This window comes from Ambystoma mexicanum, chromosome 5q, assembly GCF_040938575.1.
Source record: "Ambystoma mexicanum isolate Mex_15411 chromosome 5q, UKY_AmexF1_1, whole genome shotgun sequence".
NCBI classification, from domain to species: domain Eukaryota; kingdom Metazoa; phylum Chordata; class Amphibia; order Caudata; family Ambystomatidae; genus Ambystoma; species Ambystoma mexicanum.
This window is the reverse complement of record NC_090933.1, coordinates 339,423,009-339,441,768: the sequence shown is the minus strand read 5'-3', so window position 1 is coordinate 339,441,768 and position 18,760 is coordinate 339,423,009. Positions and strand designations below refer to the sequence as shown.

Below are 18,760 nucleotides of genomic sequence, written 5' to 3'. Positions count from 1 at the left end.
TCCACATAAATTGGTCTGCACTGGACATACATTGGAGAAACTGGTAAGTAAAATCTATTTCAATTTACTACTCTTGGGAAGAGTAGTTTACCAAAGAGAAGGTATTTAAACCTTAAGAGAAATCCAAAGGCCTTCTCTGCGACACTGCACTGAAGGTGATGTGTGCCACAATACAATAGGTGATGACTATGGAGTTTGTCAGATTCCAAAACCAAAAGACACACAAAGTCCAAATCAGATCAAACATACATGAGAGTGAGGAAAAGGTCTCAGTCACTCCAGGATACAAATTAAAAGTCTTAAAGTCCAGCAAAAGAGCTGGGGGTCTCTAAGGTAGAAGGGAATTATCACAGAAAAAAGAATTCTCCCTAACAACCCACACCAATATTAGTCCTCGCATCACAAACGAAAGGTGCTTATTTGCATTGGCCAAATAAATATTTTTGATAATGAGGAGATAAGGTACAGAAGGAAATAATAAAATACTCCTTAGTATTACTGTGGTTCTTGGCAGGTCGAAACCTATACTACCAGTTATTTTCCCAAAACAATCAGAAGAAACAACCTCACATCAAGTTAAATGGGTAATCATTTGCGACTCTAACAAAGTGTTGGCTTCTGTCAGATGACGAGTACGAAGTAGTAAAAAAATCAGTAGTTTGCTTTCTTTAAAAAGAAATAATAATAATGTTTAAATGGAAAAATGTAAGCAGGTCGAAGTATTGATAAACAATTTGAAACAAAATAGACAGACACTGATTGCAAGCAAGAAGCGGTACAACCAATAAAACTGAGTTGACTACAAGGAACTAGCCCATATAGTTATGACATATCACCCCTAAGTTTAAGTCACAACGCCACATGTCCTATTCAAAGTGGAACACAACGGGTCTACGTTTTTTTTTCTCACAAATTTTAAAGCAATTTCTAAAATTGAAAATTGATCTAGAACTCGACATTAGTAGGATCTGAAAAACTGTAATTTTAAGCACCTTTTCCGGCCAATGACTTTTTAAAAATAATGTTTCTCTTTAGTAATTATATTTCTTTATTTTGATATTTTCAGATTATGTACTTTTGATTTTCAGTTTTTTTGATGGTCATCTTTTTTGGTATTATTAGAGGTCTACATTCACTTAGGACTGTACATAACAAAACACAAACAAATATTCAGTTCAAACTTACTTCATGGCTGCGTAGTAAAAAGACCCAAACCAAATGCTAGATGTCACCAGATGAACCGGAATTAAAACTTTTCCATACTGCTTAAAAGTCCTCTTGAATCTCTCCAACAAAGTGAGTGAACGGTCTTGCAAGGGGTCAGTCTCCTCTCCATTGAGTTCTACCCCGGTTTCCCGGGTACTTCCTGAGGAGGGCTTTTTCTGAAGCGGATCATTTGAATGGAATTGACGCTCGCCCAGTGTCTTCTTTCCTGGAGTATCACTGGGTGGAGCAGATGAATGCAGCCACTGTTTTTGAGGGTTCAGTACCAGATGTCCACGATTCAGTGGGTACAGCAACTTCTTTAAGCATGAGCCTTGACGGAAGAGGTTGGTTTGGCAGGACGCCAAATACATTCCATCTGTGCGCTGGAGCAAAGCTCGCATAAAGTGCCTTTGCATTTTCAAGGATAATGTTGAAAGACTCCTGCAGGAGACAAATACAAACATGTATCACAATCAATATTTACTTTAGCTGGAAATATCTGAATACATGCCAAACCTTTTCTGGGAACAATTAGTGCATGGATCAAGAAAGACAACTTGGGAGAAATACATTTCTTCTATGCTGGTAATATTCTAGTATATTCTTCTGATGCAGATAACTCACCTCTTACTGCTTTGCTCTACCCAAGGATACGGATAACTATAAAGAGGTCTTGCAGAGATTTTCATGATTGCCCCACCTCACTAAAATACTCAATGTCCTTACTCCATACCGAAGGCCAACTCTGGTGACCAGGAAAGCGAGAATACATCAGCCCAGCCTCAGTCTCCCCAGTTCCAGCCCCCAACCCCAAGATCAAATACATTATGGACACTGTGTATCATAACCCCAAATAAGTTTTGTTTACCCAGACCACAAGCATACCCAAACATGTTTCGGCCTTGTTGGGCCACATCAGTGAGGAGTAGCTTGGGTCTCTAGGCTCGACCCCTTTTGCAATGGCACAGACGGGCTAAAAAACGATGGTGTGGAAGGTTGCCCAGAGCAATGCCAGTGGTACAGATTCATTCAAAACCTTCCACCCATCACTTTTGTGGTCACAGTTTGTCTCACTATGTGAGAGAGGGTATGCCCAGACATGGGTCCCTTGCTCGCTGCGCCATAGGGAACCAAGCTGCCCCTCACTGAGGAGGCCCAACAAGGCCGAAACATGTCTGGGGTTGCTTGTGTTTCCGTGCAGAAGGGACCTGGCCTAGCAGTTCGGGCTGGGCTGCTACCATTGGTGGCAGTACCTGACTGATTTGCATATGGCTGGACCCCTTTTGCAATGGCGCAGATGGGCTAAAAACCGGTGGTGTGGAAGGTTGCCCAGAGCAATGCCAGTGGTACAGATTCATTCAAAACCTTCCACCCATCACTTTTGTGGTCACAGAAGCCTAGAGACATCCAAGAGTAGAGAGAGATCTACACATCAACAGGACATGGGTTTAAAGAGGGAAATATGCACACAGAGGAGCCTTGCATCAGTAGAGGCAACACAGGCAAAGGGTAAGTGTTAAGCAAAATGCAAAGTTCTGGATCCCCGACTTTGGGGGTGCTGTAAACGTTTTGCTGACTTCCTTCGTTTTTCCGCTTTACTTTTGTGGCCAGCGGGACTTGAGTAAAAGTTTGCTACTCCCTACCCCCTTAGTCACTCTTACCCTTTATCGGATGTGCTGCCCTCAGTGTCCAATATGACTGCCAGGTCAGGGGTGCTTTTAAAGCAAGCCATTTGGTACCAAAGTGTTTCAATCACCCTAAATTCACTGACGTGTGGGCAACTGGGATTTAGTTTTGCTTTCAACGGGGTCATAGTCACTTTCTTTCTTTGTATGACATCCCCACTCTGTGTGTCCACCAGCCCTGCTTTGCTGTACACCTGGATGTTTTGCTAATTCTCCTGAGCGAGTTGAATCCCCCTCCTACCCCCACTCACACTCCATTTTACTCTGGTGTATGGCACCTTTTTGACCACTTTTTGTTACTTCTGCTTGGAGTCCTGCCTTCCTCCAACTTTTTAGCATCTACATTTTACTAAAGCAGCACACCGCGTTTTGTGCAGTATTGCTGGAGGCTCCTAGAGCTTCCCCTCCATTGTTTCTTTTTTTCCCTGACTAGCTCCTAAAGTTACCAGGGAAAGGGGAGACAATGTATCCCTTTTCTCAATTCTTCAGTACCAAATTGTTACTGTGACAGGTTCCTCTGTTCAAGCTGATGGCAGTGTACATTTTGTATGACTTTCTGTGAATATTTCTGGGGGGCTGCTGGCAATTGTCCTTTCTCGGTCCTTCTTCCACTTATCTGGGAGGGGGAGAATTCTCTTGTCCCTTCGTCTTCACCGGGCTTCCCAAGGAAAGCTAGCAAAGGGTCTTTGGTAGGACAGGAAGTAGGAGAGGTGACCAAATCTCTCTTGTCCTTTGTCCTGCAGGGTGCCTGACTGAAACCAGTTCAGACTGGGAGGCTGACTGGCCCCATTCGAAAACCTTGCCCCTCCCAACATCCGCCACAAGTTTGAAATGTGCATACAACATGATTGGTGGACTCAGTCACTGTTCCTGGATAAATCCAGAGGTCCTGGAGCTGAAACTCAACTACTGGACCAGAAGAATCGGAAGAAGGACAGAGCAAGATGCCACCATGCAACATTTGTATACCAGTATGTCCATGGTTCGAGGCTCTGGCGGGGTCATTGTGGAAAGCAATTCCCATGAGAATCAGGATGAGGCGAACAGGGCAGCTGATTAAAGTTCCGCTGGTCGTCTCAAATGTTTCAATGAGTTAACTTTGTGCTGTGGGAATTGGGGTGGATTGTGTCATCACAGGTGGTAATTGAGGGCGGTGGAGGAAGGTTTGTGTACCCAATTTTTTAACACAATGTATGCTTTTCTATAAGAGATCAATGTACGATATCCAATCAGCTTTTTGTGGGGAGAATTTTTCATGTCGCACAATCATGAATACTAATTACTTGCAGTTTTAATGAAGTCCAACTAAGGGCTTAGTAAAACCATTAAACTGAGGCAGTACAGGACTCCACTCTTAGTATAAGGCTGTACCACCTGAGTTCAAGGTTGCGTAGACAGAGCAGCCAGGCTTATCTTAGGAGGTAGAGAGGGCTGTAGAATCAGTACAAATGACATTTTAATACAAATGCTCCAAAGAAACACTGAAACACTATGTATTGTAAAAAATACATAGTAAAATAGTTTATTTAAATACCCGTAGGCCCAGATGAATCTTGGGGGAAATACGTACTATCACATGATATATAACCACATTTATTTAAAAAAAACAACACTATGCTTGAAGGTGCACAGACCAAAGCATATAACCTTATTTGGAACACCTAACAGGAGTTGTAGGGAAGTCAAAATCAATAGTTACTTTTCGATTACTTTCAGTAATACCAGGGTAGTAGACCCTTTCAGTTGTACCATGATGCTTAGCAGGAAATCACATAGTAATATCAACTGGACAATATACGTTTCTGATCTAGTGAGACACAAAGTCGAGGAACAGTATAAACCTATAATACACGATTCAGGATAACAGTTATTCTAGGGGAGTTGGACCTTGGGGTGGAACATTCAATTACAGTTGTTTTTCAGTTCACAGATTAAGGGAAGCAATAACTTATTTTAGGATAACGCAGTTATACTCAAGGCAAGTGAAACCTATACACTTTTTACAGGAGCTATAAGCAACTTAAAGGTAGGCGTAAACCTAAGATTCTTTTTGTGTTTGTCTAAAACAGACCAGGGAACGCAAAACCCAGTGTTACACTTTATGAATGACTCACAGTTATTCTAGATGGGTGAAACCTAATATACAGACTTCCAGTTGGGGACACTCATACATTTATCCCAACAGGAATAATTGAGTGAAATCAACAACATTACTTTTGGGGAAGAGGCAGAACCAATTCACAGGTGAGTAACTTACGACTTGATGGTCGTGAAGTTTATGGGGCCTCTGTCCCCAAATACCACACAGATCCAAAATAACTCCCTGAGCGATCCTTGAGGCCACAGGTATTTGAGTACCGGAAATGCCAGGAACCAGGAACACCGGAGACCCCCCGACCGCAAGGTGGAGGAGCCTGAATCCTAACTAGTACAGATAGGATGGAAGGTGTTCCATGCAGCTGCAGCGTGCGACAGGCAGCGGCAAATAAGGCGTTGCACTGGATGGCAATTTAGATGGATTTGCATCGCAATTCCTGCGTTGGCAGGGATGACACGTTTGGAAGTAGCAGAGGCGGAGATCTATAAGCAGTCCGTGAAGAGTTCCGAAGTCGAGACCAGCCGTGTACGTCGAAGCCAAGGGTAATCTAAAGGAATCCAAAAACAGTCCAAAGAGTCCTGTGAGAGCAGAGCAGTACTACGACCAAGGGCTTAACAAAGGGAATCCAAGAAAACAGTCTGTAGTTCAGTACCGTGATTGTAACACCAGAAAACGCCAAACAGTGCTCGGATGAGTCAGCTGTGAAGCACTGAATGAACGTTCCCTCGCAGCTTTTGAATGGGCAGAGGAGAGTCATGTGACAGTGTCACATGACGCGCAATCCTGCATGCTTTCTCGTCACGGGACCCAAAGTATCAACATACTGCCGGGTCTTCCTGGACACGTGACGATGCAGCGGGAGGAGTCGGCAGCTCCGCCGGCCAGCTGCGAGACGCCAGGGTAGCTGCTACTGATGAGACGAATGTAACAGGTTAGTGCGCCCACAACCAACAGGCTGCCTCCATGTGCCATTCCTGTGCATGACAACCTGCCGCCGCTGTTCACAGGACCCAAGGGCACATTCCCTTGCGGGACATCCTGACCTCTAATCTGAGAACTATCCCGTCTGGGGCCTCTAACAATTTGCTGTAATAGCACTTTAGTCTTCAAATCACCTTTTCATTTTTCAACTCTATCTTTTTCATTATTGACACAGTTCTCGTAGTACTGAGCCATGTGCAGTACTTCTGATTGGGACTTCGCCTGACAAGCGCTCCCAGAAGACATAATCTGTGACTGGATGTCAGACAGCAATCCACGAACAAATTTATCCACAAATAACCTTTTCCCAGACTCTGTGCCTAGGTCTTGTCCACTGAAATCCGAGAATACCTGTTCGAACCGATTAAAGAAATCGGTAGCACCCTCAGACTTTCCTTGGACACAGGCCGTAAATTTGGCCCAAATAATTCTTTTCTCTGGAATTATGGTTTTCAATTTTGCAATGATTCTATCAGGCAAAGTTAATATCATCTGAGGTGGTCTTTCACCAGCTGGCCTTTCTCCATCGACTCTAGTTATATTCACCCATGTATTTCCCAACCCTGGTATGTCGTCTATAGTTCTAACTTGTTTCCACAAATCTACGGGCAGGAGTACAGGGAATAACAAATGAATATCACCTAAGGTGAACACTGAGGATTGCAAGACGACTATATTTCTTTATAGAATCCTGTCGGGTTTTTCCTAATATCAGGAATGGATTGCCTAATAGTATTCACTTCCTGTCTTGAGAACGGGACGTGGACAAACTGTGATACATAATGTGCAGGAATGTTCACAGCGACTATATTTGTTGCAGGATCAGCCGCAATCTCAACCTTTGGGACGAATGTCGGAGGACCCTCTCTCATAGGCAACTGAGAAGTAGGTAGCTCCAAACGCTTACTAAGCAACAGAGCCAAGTCGAGCGCTAAAGCAGTCGAAGTGTCAAGTGAAAAAGCTCTCTTGCATATACTCAATAACTCTGTGGGACAACTAATCTTTCTTTTTACACAATCATCCTGTAGGTACTCTATCATTACCTGTATCACTTTCCTCTGCATTTCTGGCGTATATTGACTATATGTGTCATATACTTCAACTGGAGTTATCGACATATCTGAAATCCATCTAAGTGCGTCCTTCGTACAAATTCGTGCTTCCTCAGATATCGATTTTCAACAAGGAAGGAACCGTTTCTGCACATACATACTTTCCCCCTCGTCATCCTCATTCTGCAACTTTTCTAACTCCTTTCTATACCCAAATAACCTCTCAACATGCTCATTTACTTTCTCCACAGTGTCTCTAGAAAACGCTAAAGTATTTAGATCCCTTAACCCTTGCGGGAGATCTGTATTTAAATTTCCCCACATTACACATAAATGAATCCCTAAACCTTCAATAAAAACATTTTTCTCAGGAAAATTATCCATATTACAAAGTGTGGCAAAAACATTAGCCGGATCATCCCTCTCCATACAATGCTTAGCCCATGCAATCAAATCACATTTCTTCTCTGGTGGTACAGTATTGCGAGTGACAACCTTTGACTCTGCACCTCGATCGACTACAAGCGGCTCAGGACCACTTGGAAGAGAGGGAGCAAGCAAATTCCATGGAGGTACTGTAACTGGTGCGATAAGAAGAGGTGGAGGAGTCGGAGGAATGGGAACATTAGGAGGAGGAGGAACAGCAGGAATAGCACGAGGAAGAGGCAAAGTAGCAGGAAGAGGAACATACGGAGGTGGCGCAGAGGCACCAGGCCTTCGTTCATTTAACAATTTGTCTATAAATTCATCGGAAGCATGGAGGTCTTTGGAATGATAGATTTTTTGAATTCCAAGTGAGAAAGCCCTATCCATATTCCTAGTCGATTCGGAATGTTTATCTTGGTTATACAATAATGTTTTTTCGGCATTTGTCTTATGACAACGCGCACCTTTTTCTCTACTTTTAAGTTGCTGCAACGCTTCTTTTTTCCAATTCTGCAAAACATCAAATCCTGCAGGTCTAGCCTTTTTCTTTAATAGAATTGACTCTAAATACTCAATATGAGGGATTTCAAAACTACCATTGATTGGCCACTGAAGTTAGGAGGTATGGCTGGTTTGTCTGTGCCAAATGTCATTAAATACTATACTTCCAATGTCATGCTTACAGTACATAGTACATGCCGGCGACCCCTCCTGTGGTGCGGGACGGCTAAATTACAAAGATTGTCTATCGCTGCGGAACAACGCCCTGAAGCAGGTAGACCATTTCCCAGGCATATCAAATTATTGGTGTTACCTGATCAATAATTGTGTTTGCAGATACAATGCGCCAAATTCAAATTATCAGGGTTTACTTAAGAGTCGGGTCACGACTCACCTGAACAAACCTAAGGAGGTCCGATCGGATTTCAAAGAATCTTACCTAACTAATCTTACCTCGTGTATGGTGATTTCTGCAAATCTGCCCGCCTCGATAAGTGGACCCTAGTCAAGATGCCGTCTCGGACCACAAGCTAATCGTCCAGGGATTGGGTCGTGCAGCGCTGCTGAGGTGTCGCACCTCGTTCAGTGGGGCCCCTTTTTGTCACACCATCCAATCTCGGTCCGATAGCCTGCGTCAACCTTCAACAATCCGGCATCAATCTTGAGGGTCCCTATTCGGGTGCCAACTATGAAAAGAAAATCAAAATAGTACCCCAAAAGGAAATACACCGAACACGGGTTACAAAGAACATACAAAGTACTTTATTTTATACTAAATCAAGTTACTAAGAACAGAGCAAAATCAGATAGCTATCGGCCCTCAGTGCAACACAACAAACTCCAGCGTGGTTCAGTGTGTTCAATGAGAGACGCTGTACATTAGAATGCATTGGTTTTTATACTCTATGTATGAGCACGATGTCCAGCCCCACTTCAGGTTAATATTCCGCTAATACATCACCAATCTAGGGTTCATGCCAAGTCTCGCACATCCGCATATAACTGGTTTGCTTTTAATACATATATCAACAAGCCTATACGGCAACTGTATATTCTGAGATTTTCCATGCAGGTCTTCTCAAACATTATTACAATGTAGTTAAAAAAGTGTTCTACGTTCAGTATTTGAATACATTGTTCTTAACGTATGCTTGTGGATTAGTTTCATTGCACGAGTAATCCTTTACACACAGGTAAACAAAGGACAAGGTCTCAGTTCACGACCTCAACAAGTGGCCTGGAGGCAAGTTACATATTAGCTACATACAGAGGTCAACACAGCCATGTTGTATTTTCGGAATGACATCGTCCACCATTTTAACTCACAGGGTGACTTTACAAAGCGAACCTAAAATGACAGATTGACCTAAAATGGAGGCTTACATTGATTTTAAGGTCAGGACCTTGCAACACGGATTTCTTCGCAAATGACTTGTGAGCAGCTTGGCGTAGTCCAATATACATATATTTATTGCAATAGGAGGCACAATATAATTTCTCTTTTGACACCAGTACCATCATCTTTGGACGCACATCCATCTCTGTTTGGGACAACCACATGATCTCCTTCAGGTAAAATGGGGCACAGTCCCACCTGAACAATCTGGTTTCAGTGGTTTCGTCCTCCGAAAGCCATTTTGCCACGTATTGCAGCTGACTTGCAACATAATAGACCTCATAGTTGGGCAACTTTATACCTCCTTTCTTGTAAAAGTTCTGTAGCTTCCAGAGGGCCACCCTATTTCGTGTGCCATGCCACAGGAAGTCCCTACACATGCTTGCCAGTCTGCTAAAGAACTTCTTTGGTATCATATACGGGATATTCCCGAAATAGTGCAGGAGCCTAGGCAGGACCACCATCTTCGGCATTGCGCTACGACCCATCAATGCTAAAGGCAGCTTTACCCAGAACCGCATGCAATTCTCAATTTTCCTGATGGCTACTTCCGTATTACGCATATGCTCTTCCTCCACTGCGTGGTATATATCTATTCCTAGGTAGCAGAATGTACTAATCGCCAATGGTACTTGCAACCTCGGTAGCTGATTCAGAGGGGTCCCTTTATACCCGCCCAATGGAAACATGTTAGACTTCTGAGCATTCACCGCTATACCAGACAGTCCCGCATATCTCCCCATCACCTCCAAAACGTATTGGAGGTTTTCTTCCGGGTATCGCAAGTACAATAATATGTCATCTGCATATAATGATATCAAGTGTCGTTCACCACCCACCGAGATGCCTATCGTGTCATATTGCTGCCTTAGACAAATCGGTAAGGGTTCCAGGGCTAATATGTATAGCATGGGGGACCATGGACAACCTTGCCTAGTTCCCCTGCCCAGTTTCCACCTCTCCGATATCACTGTTCCTGTTTTCACCCTGGCCAGCGGTTCACTATATAGCATCCTAGCCCACTGTAAATATCCTGGACCCATCCCATAGCCGGCCAGGGACGCCAACAGCCAAGGCCATTTGACTGAGTCAAAGGCCTTGATTGCATCCAGTGACACAACCGCCAGTTCGTCCTCGCTTTCGTTCCCATGTCCAATGACCCTATGGAACCTCCTGGGATTATGGGATATGTTCCTGTCGGGGACATAGCCCGTTTGGTCCGGGTGTTGTCACGGTGCCTGCCCCCGGAAGACCAGACCAGGCCCAGCAGCCCCGGAAGCAGGCATCATGCCACTTGGAGCATGCCCAAAAGCCCCAGTTAGGGGCTGTTTGGGTGCAGTCCTGGCACCTATGGCGCCAGGCTCATTATTGATAACTTACCTGAAGCAGACCATGCTGCATACTCACCTGAGGCAGACCATGCTGCATGAAGACTCAAGCCAAATGAGACTTAGGAGGGACTATTTTACTGAAGGGACTATTTTGTTACTTGGGTGGGGCTGTGGAAGAATACTTATCTGGATCTTCTTCCAAGGCTATTTAAACCACGCCCGGACAGACACACGTGCTTCGCGTTATTCTGCTTGCTGCAGCGTAACGCTCACCGTGTTTTCAGCAGCTCCAGTCTTCAGCCACGCCCGCTTCAGTCCTGGGACTCCTGAAACAAGAAGAAAAGAAGGATAAAGGTTAGAACAGGAGTTTTAACTTTAATCCTTACCTGAATCCTGATCCATTTCGCCACGGAACTGAAAGACAGAAGTCTTTGAAGCATCGCTTCGCATTCCTACAGCGCCGCGCTGAACTCACCTGCTTGGCGGTACTTCAGCATTCCATCACGCTCTCTCCATTTCGCGGCCGCCCTCCGACACCTAAGGAGACAAAGACAGCAAGGTGAGCAAGGGGACTCTCTAAGGCTATACAAGCTACCCCCAAGGACTTACCTGATTTACCACGGGAGGTACTCACCTCATCTCGGGTCGGCGCAGTCAACTCTGCTTCATCGCCGTACCCCGGCCCCTAAGGGGAAAACCACAATAGACTTACCTGAATCTTACCAAGTGCCATTTGGAAATCTTCGAGTGGATTAATCGGCAACCTGCAAGGAATCGGACAGAGTGAAGATCAGACATTTGAACTCTTAGGAACAATTGGACTTTAGAGTCAATACTGGAACTCACTAATTCCTCTACACCAGTGAAGTAACTGGTCATCAACGCGCCCCTGCGGTCGACGCAGGATGGAGAGCTCATCCTTCCAAACCATCAGGTGAGACTAAGGAGGGGACATCAAGAGTGATCTGTGGGAAAACAACGGGAGTGGGGAAGGTGGGTTGACACTCAATTCCACGGGTGGTTAATTCCTCTTCTCCTTTGCAGAAGAATATTCTTGCGAGCCAGACAAACTAGGCTGAGCGGGCCAGTCCAGTCAGTCATCTCGGCGCTACACGTCACGCTGGTGGAAACAACAGCTGCCCAGTTCCGGTCGACGCCCCCGTGGGAACCAGGTGAGCGTAACAGGTGTATCAATTTACTTATAACCTTCCGTAACCTATTTGCCAAAACGGCAGTCAGAATTTTACTATCTTGATTCAACATTGACAGGGGTCTATAAGAACTACAGCTATGCCCTGGCTTGTTAGGTTTGGGAAGTGGTATTATGGTCGCTTCTCTAATTGACTCTGGCAGTCTGCCTAGCTGATACGCCTCATTCAGCATGTCTAACAACGGTGGGAGCACCTCATCTTTAAATATCTTATAAAATTCACTTGGGAGTCCATCAGCTCCCAGGGTCTTACTAGTTGGCAGCTGTCTCACCACCTCCCCAGCTCCTCTAAGGTAATCGGTGCGTCTAGCTCCTCTCTTTCCTCAGCGCTGATCTGCGGCAATCCCATGTCCTCTAGGGTTTCCTCCATCATTGCGCGGTTCTCCTCCCCATCGTCCCCATATATTTGCCCGTAATAGTTTGCGAACTCCAGATTGACACCCTCTTGAGTGTCTACCACATTTCCATCTTCTCTTATTATTGATCTAATCGGGGGTCTAGGGGTTTCACTCTTGTATAGCCAGGCCAAGATCCTTCCCGGTTTATCTCCACCCGCATGCTGTCTCCCTATGTACTTTCTATAGTTAAGGTTACATAGTTACATAGCCTTTCCCAGTGACCAGCAAACTTTTGCATCAGTAATCAGTATCTAGGTTGGTACTGTTTTCTCCCCTAAGAGCCCTTTCCAGTTCTTTCTCAGTATCTTGCAGATCCGCCAGGATCCATCCCTGCAGCCCTTTTGATTTTGCAATAGCCACTCCCCTAATCACTAATTTGAAGGCCTCCCAGAATGTGCCTGCTGAGTCCACACTGCCCGTGTTCGTCTCAAAGTAACTAATAATCTCATCCCTCATGTCCTCTCTAAAGAGGGGGTCTCTGAGCGCCTCTGCCCTGAGGCGCCATGTCGGGATTCTTGCTCTTGGGGGGAACCATTGCCATCCGAAGATCAGGGGCGAGTGGTCCGAGAGGACTCTCGCTTTATATTCAACATGCGTGACTTCTGTCAGTATCTCTGGAGTGGCAAAGACATAGTCCAGCCTTGTGTGTAGTTGCTGCAGGGCAGAATAATCCGAGTATTGCCTCTCATGAGGGTGGCACGCCCTTCACACATCTGCGAACCCAGTCATTCAGCAGCGTCTGTAACGCCTTAGCCGACGAGGTAGGTTTATCAATTTTTCCATCTGACCTGTCCACCCTGGGATCTAACAAGCAATGAAAGTCCCCCCCCCCCCAGATCACGGCACTCCCCACACAGCTGCTAAGGTTATTACACAGCGTTTTGAAATATGCAGCACTATTTTGATTTGGGGCATACGTGTTTACAATACTTATTTCCCTATTTTCCACTAATCCCCTCACCACGACCATCCTTCCATCCGTCTCCACCAGCGTGTGTAACAGCTGGAACGGAACATGTGGTGCCACCCGAAAGATCACTCCCCTGGCATAGGCCGAGTATGAAGAGCCCACCATAGTTCCCTTCCATTTCTTCCCAATCGTCCCACCTTGTCTTGCGTCAGGTGCGTCTCTTGCAACAGTGCAATATCCATCTTCTGCCTCCGCAGGTGTCATGATGCCTACCTCCAAGGAGCCAGACCCGGTCCAGCACCCCCAGAGGCAGACATCATGTTACTTGGGAAAGCCTCAGCAGCCCCAAATAGGGGCCCTTTGGACTCAGTCCAGGCTCATAAAGGGGAACTTGTGTGTAAGAAGGTGCTTGGTGAAAGACTTACCTGATGCAGACCATGCTGCAACATCCAGACCATCCAGAGGCCTGAATGGGACTACTTTATCTTCAGGACTACTTAACCACACGGGTGTGGTTGGAGGAAGTATACATACCTTTGGAGGAAGGATACATACCTGGAACTACTTTGAAGGCTATTTAAGCCACACCCAAGCAGCAATCCACGCTTCGCGTTGTTCTGCATTTAGCAGCTGGACGCTCACCATGTCTGCTCCTGCATCCTGGCTTCAGCCACGCCCGTCACCATCCTGGAACACCTGCAAGGGGGAGAAAGGAAGAGAAAAGGAGAGAGAAGACATTTACCTGCTGAATCTGCATCCCAGAATCTTCTCCTCAACGAACCTGCAAAGAAAGACATTTATTTTAAAAGGCGCATCGCGTCGCCCGCTGCAGCGCTGCATTCTACTCACCTTTACCAGGCGCCGGCACGATCATCAGCGACCACCAGGATCCTCGGCCTTTTTTTTTGGTGCCTAAGGAAAAAAGACAAGAACAAAGGTGAGCTAGGGAAGAGAATAGAGAATCCTTAATTTCTACCATAATACTTACCTGCTGGGTTTTCCTTTTTCACATCGGGTCGGTGCCTCATCCCTGGCATTTCCGAACCCCGGCCCCTATGGGAAAAGAACACAAACATTAGTGAGCGAATGCATAGACATTATAATAACGCTCATTACGACTTACCTGAGATTGCACATCTCACTTCGGGTCGGCGCCAATCCTCCGGCATTGCCGTACCCCGGCCCCTATGGGGAAAAAAAGAGACTCACCTGAGCTTCCTTCTTCGGTGTCACGGCCAACCACAGAATCTTTATTCGGCATCAGCAAAAGAAGCAAAAGACAATTATTATTAAGCTTGGACCGGCAATTGAACTTTAACTATATCTTACCGGATTTTCACGCAATTCTGAACTCTCATCACACCACGCTCCAGTGAAGTAACTGGACCTCAACGCGCCCCCGCTACCGAAGCAGGGTGGAGAGCTCATCCTTCCAGACCCTAAGGTGAGAATTCACGGGGAATCACGGAAGGGTCTCGTGGAGGGGAAGAAGGGTGTGGTAGGTTTGAGCATTGTTCCTCCGATCGCTAATACTTCCTTTTCACGCACAGGAGGGTATTTCTGCGAGCCAGACAAGCCAAATTCGAAGGGCCGGTCCATTCCATATTTCGAGTCCTGCGTTTTACCATTGAAGAGGCAACAGCACTCCAAACCAGACCAGAGCCTCCGTGGGAGTCAGGTGAGCGTTACAGCAGGTATAGCATAACCTTGTTTCTCTCCAGGTAACTATTAAGGCCCCTGACGTTCCAAGTAACTATTTTAAGCTCCCCCATACCGTGTCAGATTCCTACCACCTCCCCCACCCCTGCAGTCCCATTCCCGCTGCTTAACTTGTCTATGTAGGCTCATGCCCCAACTTAAACTCCCTCTAACTATAAACACAACAAGCCCCTCCACCTCCCTCCCACCCTCTTTCCCCCTCTCCCCAAACAACATCCTCCCCAACTGTTTCCCAGCTCCATCCCTGGATCTCAGGCACCCCCGCATCCATCTAGCCCAGTCCAGCAAAAGCCTAGGCTCACGGCTCAGAAGGGTAAAGGCGCCCTAGCGGCCGCCTTACTACTAACTCTTGGGGGTAAACAAAAAAAAAAGGGTCTCTATTCTGTTGCTCCTGTTGGTCTTAAATTTGCTACGCTTAGCGCTACCCAGCTCGCTTATACAATCAGTGCACTATATTCCAGTCCAAAGGGGTAATAGAGTCCGAAAGCCACATAATATCGAGCAAGTGTTCCAAAGCTTGATACTAGGACTCTCCCCCACCTATCCCCACAATGTTCGTGATACATTCCCATCACTTATCGTGCTTCTGGCGTTCCTGCTCCTCGTCTTGCTCCGGGCAGCCCTGCAGGTCCAGCCAAGACGTCACTTCCTCCGGGGTGCCGAAAAAGAGCGCTCTGCTTTGATACAGGACCTTCAGCCTCGCAGGGTACAAAAGCATGTACCGGATACCAGCTGCACGCAGTCTTCTCTTGAATGCTACATAACTGTACCGCTGCCTGGGGCGTGGCTACGAGGGCCATGTAGGAGGACGCGATCTGGAGGAGCTCCCGAGATCCTGATATGATCCTGGCGAAATAGTGCATAACAACGTGCCTATGACTGCTGAAAACACACATGCTGGTGTGTGAACGGACTGACTGCGCTTGGTGAACTTTTGGAAGGCGTGGGAGGAACGGCGGTGGAGTTTTGTGCGAAAAAGATAAGGAGCGCCGGAGACGGAAGACGAAACAAAATGGCCGATCAACGACCGGAACAAAGGAAGGAGCAGGCTGCACGGTGGTCGGGCGATAGGAGCGGACTGTGTGCGTATTTGTAACTTGCGCGGAACGCAGGTCCCCTATGTTGGGATATTAACGCGAATCGGCCTGTATGGCTGCAGAATCATGTCTAATAGAACCGTGAGACCGAAGGCGAAGCAGCCCACGTTGGACGACTTCGCCAAGACGTCCCCTGGTCCGGAAAGTTCCAAGAGCAAGGATAAGTCGCCTGCAGGCAGCATGCCTGTGACGGGCACTAACCAAGAGGTCCTGGCTGCAATTGCGGACCTGAAGGCGGCCTGGGAGGCTAAACTTGAATTGGCCGTTACTGAGCTGAAAACGGCATTGGACCTTAAGGTCGGTGAGGTGCAGGAAGAGGTAAATTTACTTCGACAGGACGTCAGGTCTCTGGTGGAGCGCACTGAGACCCTCGAGAAAGGTGAGCCCGAACACCGCGGATTGTGCCTCCCATAAGGCCGAATTGCATGCCCTGGTGCAGAGAGTGGGCAACTTGGAGAACAGGGGGGAGGAGGCGGAAGGACGTGCCCGACGAAATAACATTCGCATCGTGGGCCTGCCAGAAGGATCATAGGGCCACGATCCCACAGAGTTCATCGAATCTATGCTGTTGCAGGAGATACCCGGAGGGGCTTTATCTCAGGGATTCGCGGTGGAACGTGCGCATAGAGCTCTGACAAGGAAGCCGCCGGCGGGAAACCCACCTAGGCCAGTAATTGCAAAAAATCCTTAATTACAGGGATCGGGAGAGGATACTAGAATACTTCTGCAAGGGTGGAACGATTAAACGAGGGGCGGCAAACATAACGGCCTACCCGGACTACACCCTGATTGTGCAGCGTAGCCGTATGAACTTTGGGACGGTAAAGCGGAGATTGAGAGAGGCGGGCCATAAATACATGTTGCTGTATCCGGAGAAATTGAAAGTTTTTCATAAACACATGACTTTGTTTTTTGAGACTCTGGAGGGCGCCATGGGATGGCTTGACACGCAGGGATGCCCCCAGGAGCCTGACGTTCGGACGGGAAGAGGAGATGGAGAAGATAAGTAGTGCACGAGGAGGGCGCTACAAGATGGTGCGGAATAGGATTCTGGGACTTGATTATAGTCATTTGAGCGGCCTTAGGCAGGGAAGGTCAGACTGTTAAACAACACGTTATGAGCACTGTGACTACTGCTGTTTTTAGGGGAGCCTTGCAGAGCGGATCTCTTTACCCCACTTAGTAACCTTAGTTAAGTGGCCATTAGGGCGACTTCACCCTACTGAGCTCTGGACACAAATTGGTGCTTACAGGGGTAGATGTGGGGGTGCCTGAGTTCCATGGATGGAGCTGGGCAGCAGTTGGGGAGTGTGGTGTTGGGGAAGGGATGGGTGGAGGGTGGGGAGGGAAGTGGGGAGTTTGGGGTGTACATAGTTATGGGGAGTTCGAGTTTGTACATGAGGCTACAAGAAAGAGCTAGAGGGTTGTATCTGTATCGCATGGGCAGGTGGGAGTGGCTGCACGGAAAGGGGGAGGATACGTATGAGCTATGGGGGATCTTAAGATCGTAACGTGGAATGTCAGGGGACTCAATAGTTACTTAAAGAGGAACAAGGTCATGATGTATTTGAAAAGACAGAAGATTGATATTGCACTATTGCAGGAGACGCACCCGACGCGGGAAAGGTTGGAGCTGGTGGGGAAGAAGTGGAGAGGTATTGTAGTGGGTTCTCCCTATTCTGCCTACGCTAGGGGAGGGTTGGTCTGGGTGGCACCGCACGTTCCGCTCCAACTTACACAGGAGGTGGTGGATACAGAGGGGAGGATGGTTATATTGAAGGCGCTGGTGGAGAATAAAGAGGTGTGCATTGTAAATACGTATGCCCCCAATCAAAACACAGCAGCATATTTTAGAACTCTGTGTACCAACCTGGGTGCCTGTGTGGGTGGGCCGGTTATTTGGGGAGGGGATTTTAATTGTGTGCTGAGCCCCAGGGTAGACAGATCTGATGATAAGATCGATAGGCCCACCCCAGCAGCCAGGGTATGGCAGACACTGCTCGACGACTTCGGGCTGGCAGATGTTTGGAGACTGAAACATCCTAATGGGGAGCAGTATTCGCATTACTCAGCCCCGCAACAACTGCATACGAGACTTGATTATTTTTTTGCCACGCCGGATGTGGTGGTAGAGACCACCCAAATAGAATACAAAGCGAGGGTCCTGTCGGACCACTCGCCTCTGGTCCTGGGGTGGCAGTACTGCCGCCCCAAGGCGCGGATACTAACATGGCGCCTCCGGGCTGAGGCGCTCAAGGATCCGGTCTTCAGAGAGGATATCAGAGACGAGATTATAAATTATTTCGAAGAGAACACTGGCAGTGTGGACTCGGCGGGCACGCTCTGGGAAGCCTTTAAGGTGGTGTTGCGGGGTGCTGCCATCGCTAAATCAAAGAGCCTGCAGGGTGGGGTCCTGACGGAGTTAAGGGGAGCTGAGGATGAACTGGAAAGGGAACTCAATAGTGGAGGGGGGGATGCGGAGCTTGTACTTAAACTACAGCAGCAGTGTGTGGAACTTCGGGAAAGGCTCTGCAACCTTAACTATAAGAAGTATGTTGAGAGGCAGCATGCAGGTGGGGATAAAACGGGCCGCCTCTTGGCGTGGCTATACAAGAGTGAAACCCCTACGCCCCCGATTAGGACGATAACGAGAGAGGATGGAGAGGTAGCGGACGCCCAAGGAGTCAATGAGGCATTCTTGGATTATTACAGGGCACTATATGAGGACAAAGGGGGGGGACAGCCGAGAG

General features: G+C 47.1%; 1 protein-coding gene across 7 annotated transcripts in view; it reads right to left on the bottom strand.

Annotated features, from left to right (window-relative positions):
* The window catches only part of FAM210A (family with sequence similarity 210 member A), a 462,026-nt gene that overhangs the window by 175,973 nt on the left and 267,293 nt on the right, over positions 1-18,760 (bottom strand). For all 7 annotated transcript variants that reach the window (XM_069620813.1, XM_069620812.1, XM_069620811.1 and 4 more), the window contains one exon: positions 1,186-1,647. In XM_069620813.1, coding sequence (XP_069476914.1) covers positions 1,186-1,622 — 437 coding nt within the window. In that variant the 5' untranslated portion in view covers positions 1,623-1,647. The remainder of the gene's footprint in view (positions 1-1,185; positions 1,648-18,760) is intronic.